General features: G+C 27.9%; 1 protein-coding gene across 7 annotated transcripts in view; it reads left to right on the forward strand.

The window, feature by feature from the left end:
- Positions 1-6,484, forward strand: part of LOC117177852 (dystonin) — a 454,633-nt gene that overhangs the window by 208,317 nt on the left and 239,832 nt on the right. For all 7 annotated transcript variants that reach the window (XM_033368865.1, XM_033368868.1, XM_033368864.1 and 4 more), the window contains one exon: positions 3,021-3,082. In XM_033368865.1, coding sequence (XP_033224756.1) covers positions 3,021-3,082 — 62 coding nt within the window. The remainder of the gene's footprint in view (positions 1-3,020; positions 3,083-6,484) is intronic.

Below are 6,484 nucleotides of genomic sequence, written 5' to 3' on the forward strand. Positions count from 1 at the left end.
TTTTCCGAATTTTTGGTATTCCTAAGTTTTACCATTATGTATTATAACCCATTCTGAAATTTTACCTTTCTTAAATTTTATCCGTTTCGAAAAATGAACGGGCCTCAAATTAACAACCCTACTTTGCAAGCGGTTGATTCACAAATGCGATTATATTTTGTACTTGAATTCTCTTCATGAAGTGGGCAAAGGAAAAATAGGTTCTTTACAAAAAGTCTCTATTAAAATTGGGTTCTTTGGAATGTCAGTTGGTATCTCCTTTGGAACTAATTTAACACTTTGGGTTACTTTTTATTTCCTTTTTATTTCCTTTTTATTGCGTTTCCTTGGGAACCATATATTGGTTCTGATAGAATCTCCAGTTTTTTCTGTGTACGACTTTTTCCACTTTTTTTGTACTTTTTTGAAAAAAATGAGACTTATCTGTACTTCAACTTCAAGCCTTGATCAGCTGTAGAAAAATTCATTTTTCCATTTTATATTTGACGAAAATAATCTTGATTTTAATTCTCATTCGAACCATTACACATTGACAAATCTGAACAAGTTCACGAAATAATAATTTTGATGAGCACGTGTGCTTAATTTAAAATACGTTACCGCACCTTGCTTCTACAAAGAGTTGAAGCTGAAGTACAACATTTTTTAAAAATCGGAATTTTATTTTTATATTTTTTAATTGATTATTTAATACCTACAATACCAAATTACATTTTTAATTTATTTATTTAGCATAAGTCCCTAGGGCTAAATAGCCCTCTGAGGAACAGGGGATACATGAACTATTACAACAGCAACATATAGAATACATCCACTAGTCGAAGAATATTACTTAAGTTATAATTCTATAGTACACCAGGTTTTAAAGACTTATTAGATAATAGTACTAAATGTGAGAGCGAATTTGCTACCGTGATAGTGTGAGATTAAATAAAATTGATACTGAATTAACTAAGCTTAATTAATTACATTAACTAAGGCTCACTGAACACAGAAATTAGTAAGCTTCCTAACGATTTTTAATAAATATTTTTATTTATTTTCTGGACGATACTATCACTTTTTAAAGTCAAGGCTAATTTTTGATGAGTCTATCGGTTAATGGTCCGATACTATCTATCCTGACGGATAGTATCGTGCCCGAGAGGGAAACACCTCTAGTAATCCGTTGGCGCAGTTTACCCAGACTCGAAATCCAGTGTAATCGATTTGTAATTCGGTGTAATTCAGTTTTAAAATGGAATAATCCATTTCTAATCAGTATTAATCCAGTTGTAATCTGGCCTAATCGGCTGTAATGCACTTCTTGTCCGGTATAATCAATTTCTGATTAGAGTAATCCGCTTGTAATCCAGAGTAATCCACTTGTAATCCAGCATAATCAACTACTTCGTGAAAAATTGATCTGATTAATAGGATATTCAACAATTTAGGATAAAATAAAATTTATTTGAAAATTCAACTGTTTTATTAAAAGTTTGGCTATTTGCGTTGAAATTTAACTATTATTGTAGGAAATGCTTTTCTTTGCTTGAACGTAATTTTTTGTAACTCAAAATTTAAGTATTACATGTGGAATCGAAATTTATCTTTCTTAGTTAAAAATTCATTTATTTGGTTTAAATTTATTTCTTTGTTTGTTAAAGAATTAAGATCTTTCTTTAAAATTCATCTTCTTGGTTGAAAATGCATGTATTTTTCAACCACAGTTTTAGATTCAAACCAATTCTTTGTGGTTCCAAATTCGACTATTTGGTCGTTTTTATTGAAAATCCAAGTACTCGGTTTTAAATATAACTGCTTACAATTTTTTTGGTCTAAATTCAATTATTTGGTTAAAAATGAAACTGATTTTTTGTACAGGTTTAATTTCTTTTAGTTGGAAAATTCATACTTATGGATTGAAAATTCATCTTCCATAGTGGTGTAAAATTCAACTATTTCGATAACAAGTCTAATTTTTCTTAGACAAGTAATCTTTCTTATTTCAAAAACTTATTTGGTTTAAAATTGAATTTCTGGGTTAAAAATGATCTGTTTTGGTTAAAGATTACTCTCTGATTTCAAACTTAACATTTTTGATAAAAATTCTTTCTCTGTTTTGTTCAAAGATCAATTTTATTAACTGAAAATTCAACTATTTGGTTGAAAATTTTTATATCTGGTTGAAAATGCAATATATTTTAACGTGAAATCTTCGGAATTAAAAAATTTTTATATTCAAGTTAATATGATATCTATATACAAAAATTTGATTTAAAATTATTTATTCTCCCATTATACCCCTATCTTTTAAATCACCCTATTTTTCCTGTTTTGAGGTCATTTTGGTCTGTCAATTCCGTGACTGTATAAAAAATGTTACTCAATTATATGTCATGAAATGTTTAAGTGCCCTTCACTACTAACTGATCACAACATATAATTATATTAGCCAAGAACCTTAGACTAATGCAAGAAAAGCCGTTTAATAACAACTTTCAAATGATTTATTATAGATTATCAACTATAAGTTAATGATTATTGGATAATTATTATTAGCTCGTTGATATTTAATCTCTTAGAGACTTTTTTTTTACTATTTCAAAACGTTTTCTATATTCAAAGTAAAGAAATAAAAATAAGACAATTTTTTATGATGTTGGATATTACAATCCACTTCAAGTAGACCTCGCTGAAGTTTGCAACGTTTAAAAAAAACGAATTTACAAAAAATTTTTTGGTAGGTACTGGAATTGGAAAATAAATTAGCCTGGATATTGTTAAATTGCATATGCATTTTTCTGCTGAATCTCAGAGGTTAGGGGGTGTGAATCTCACTTAATATCAACTCGTGCGTGTCAGCACTTTTAAAAGTTCATTAGGTTAAACGCTTCGACCCCGGAACGCCACTGAACCAGGATTGATTGCGATTAATTGATAACCCTTTCTCATTAAAAAAAAGAACCCATATTTTCCGACTTTATAAAAATATTTTTTTATTGAAGATCTATATTAATTATTACGTTTTTTATTTGCAGACGAACGAGATGCCATACAAAAGAAAACCTTTACGAAATGGGTGAACAAGCACTTAAAAAAGGTAAGATTCACTGATTAATTAATTATAATTGAAAAGAACGAAACAAGTAGGAATGTGCCCTAATTAATTTTAATTGTATTAATTTAATAGTAAAGTTTCTCCAGATATAACTGTGTCTTTGTTGCTTTTGCAAAAAAAGTATATAGTTATATACTTTTGTATTTTAGAAATAATTAAAAATTTTAAATAACCTCATTCCTATTTGTCGAGTGAACATTTTTAAAAATTTGTATTGACATTTTTTAATTTGATGTTAAGTTTCTTGACCAGGGTATATATTTTATATTTTATTATTATTATTTTTATATTTATATTATTTTATATTTATTATTATTATTATATTTTATATTTTTATTGAAAGTTTTAGTCTTTTAGAATAATATTTCTTAAACAAGAAATGTTTTAAAAATGTTAAATTCCAGGGTGGGAGGGCGCTATTTTACTATATTGGGATCTGAAACTCTATGGCTCTGAAAGTTATTTATTTTTTTTATTTTTGAAAGATTCCTATTTTTTGAATATTTACCACATTCGAAGACCAGCAGAAAATTTTTGTAGAAAACCTAGAATTTGCAAACAATGTATGTATCAGTTTTTAATAAAATGCTGCTGAGAAATTAAGGTTTATGAAAAAAAACAAACGAATTTTCATCTAAAAAAGAAAAATATTCGAACAAAGCGGTGGCTAAGCAAAAGAAAAATAGAATTTGCAAGAAAATAGTTAAATTTTCAACGAAAGAGCTGAGTTTTTAAATAAAAAGATAACAAAGGTTTTAATTTTAAAATTAAACAGTTTAACTCATAATCAATAAAGACGAATTTTAATTAAACTAGTTCAATTTTAAACCACATAGATGAATTTTTAACAAAAAGGTAAATATTTTTGTAAGCAAAAATAGACCATTTTTCAACAATCAAAAATCACTCATTGTTGCAATTTTAATTTTTAAAAATGCAAAAATTTTCTGCCAAAATAGTAGCATTTTCAATAACAAAAAATGTTTTTTGAGAAATCAGTTGAATTTTCAACTGAATAGGATAATTTTTCATAATAATTGTTGAATTTTGAACAAGAAAATTAAACTTTTAACCACTCAATAAATATTCTAACCAAAAAAGATGAATTCTCAACTAATAACATATGGACTTTCAACCAAAAAGATGGATTACCAAAAAAAAACAATTATAAATCTTCAGCTAGAATGGTTAAATTTTTAGCTAAATAACTAATTCATTCAAAGTTTCTTCGTTTCGTCCATCCCTTCTTTTGATTGTATCTATCTTAAAAAAATTTTGAATTGTTTAATAAAAAGAATCTGAATGATTAAGGTTTTCCGAATTTATCGATACGGTCACTGTTACCCTAACAAATTACTATCAATCATTAGTGGGCAAAACATAAAAAACAGGTTTTTTTCTGCCTCCTTTCTTAATGCAATACATTTTTCAATTTTTCGAAATATTCAATAATTTAAATTTAACGGGGATTTATTTACAATTATTTTATCTTGAAGAGTAAATACAGATATGTTTAGTTGTATTATGTAAGTGCAGTTCAATAATAAAATTTATTATAAAATCCTTTTCACGCAAGACTGCACTTGCATCATAAAATAGCACTTTTGGATTTTTTAATATTTAAAAATGTTGAAAAATGTATGTTAAAGAATGTTGAAAGAATATCTGTAAATTTTTTCAAATTTATCTAAACCAATACGTTACTTATTTACAAAAGTAACTGCTTTATCGCTATCGTTATCAAGAAAATTTACTGTTTACAGTAACTAGTTAAAAGAAACTAGTTATATTTCCCATTCTATTTCGAATATATATTCATACAGATGATTTAACATCTACACGCTCTTTTATATCTTTTACGTATTCATGGGCCGTAGACTTTAGGTAAACAAGCCTTTTTTGTAATTTTCTAAGGAACTATTTGCAACTCCTTCATTTTGATGCAAATTTTTATGCTTGTTTAAAGAAATTCCACTAAAAGTAGGAAATTCTGAATATGCAAGTTCGCTAATAAAGTGTACGTCTAATCGTATGTGTTGAGAGTACTGACATTATAGTCCCATCGCTGATGACGGGGGTACGTACGACGTCTTTCATTACGCGCTTTACGTGACAATGTTGAGTTGACTCTTTTCATCCAAGAGTTATTATTTGTTATTTAATATCTTGTAGTCATTTTTTGTCTTCACACTACTACTATTCTATGGACTGTAAGTTTCTAATGTGTGCTCTAAGGGTTTATATTTTCTTTGTACCTCGCCCCCATTCCTTTAGACCCCTCCCCCACATAAACACACACAATTACTTTGTGATGGGAGGGGGATCTACAGTTTAAGGTGGGTTCCGAACTACCAAGAATAACGGCTTTAAATACTTAGAGAACATGTTTCTCTAGAAGTATCGGCGCCACGACTCTCCGCGTGGGCTGCCGAGGCTCTTCCAGAGTACGAGGCGGGAATCGAACCCGCATGACGACGGAGTGGGTCCAAAGCCCCCACGACTATCGTCCCACTTTACTGCTGCTATTAAAAATTCTTCTATTCTTTGTTACTTTTTCTTTAGGATTTGAGTGAATAATATTATTTAAAAAAAAAGAAAAGATTGAAACGTGCGGGCACTGATAGGAATCGGGAAACAACCGGGAGTATTTTGAGACCCGGATGAAAGTGAGAGATTACAATTTATTTTTTTATATATATTTGTATGTTTCTTTTTTTAATTTTAAATTATTTATTTTGGAATGCCTATTAATAAAATCTTTCACTTTTGAGATTGAAAATGTTGTACTTAAAAACGTTTCAAATGGGATAATGTAAATAGTAATAAATAGTTATAATGGAAATTAGACGTTTGAATATGAACTATTATTTTTAATTAAAGATATTAAAGATGTAACTATCCCAAATGTTTCAGCATTTAACTGAAGACTTCAAGGATTAAGATCTTTTCAAAATGAAATGAATTATTTCATTTTCAACTTTTTGAATCTTAATTTTATAATGCTAATGTACATTGGTTAAATTAGTTTTTTAAATTAAACTATTAAATTTTCAAAGCCTTACATTTAAATTTAGAAGATTTGACATCTGAAATTTGAAAATATTAGTTTTCAAGCATCCGGGTTTGAATGTTCAATCCAGAATATTAGAAATTAGAAAATATAGATTTTGCAGAATGTTGAAGGCTTTTGACGCATTAAGAAAAGTTATTTTTTGAATTCTTTATATTGTAGCTTAATTTTCTATACTTATTAAATTTCTTTGGCACACTCTGGAACATTTTTTAACGATGCAATTATTTTTCTACCATTTTAATAAAAATTACACTAATGCTGTGATTTTCATAAATTTTTCGCTAATGCAACTATTTTTTCACTTTGTCTTG

Source organism: Belonocnema kinseyi, chromosome 8, assembly GCF_010883055.1.
Source record: "Belonocnema kinseyi isolate 2016_QV_RU_SX_M_011 chromosome 8, B_treatae_v1, whole genome shotgun sequence".
Classification (NCBI taxonomy): domain Eukaryota; kingdom Metazoa; phylum Arthropoda; class Insecta; order Hymenoptera; family Cynipidae; genus Belonocnema; species Belonocnema kinseyi.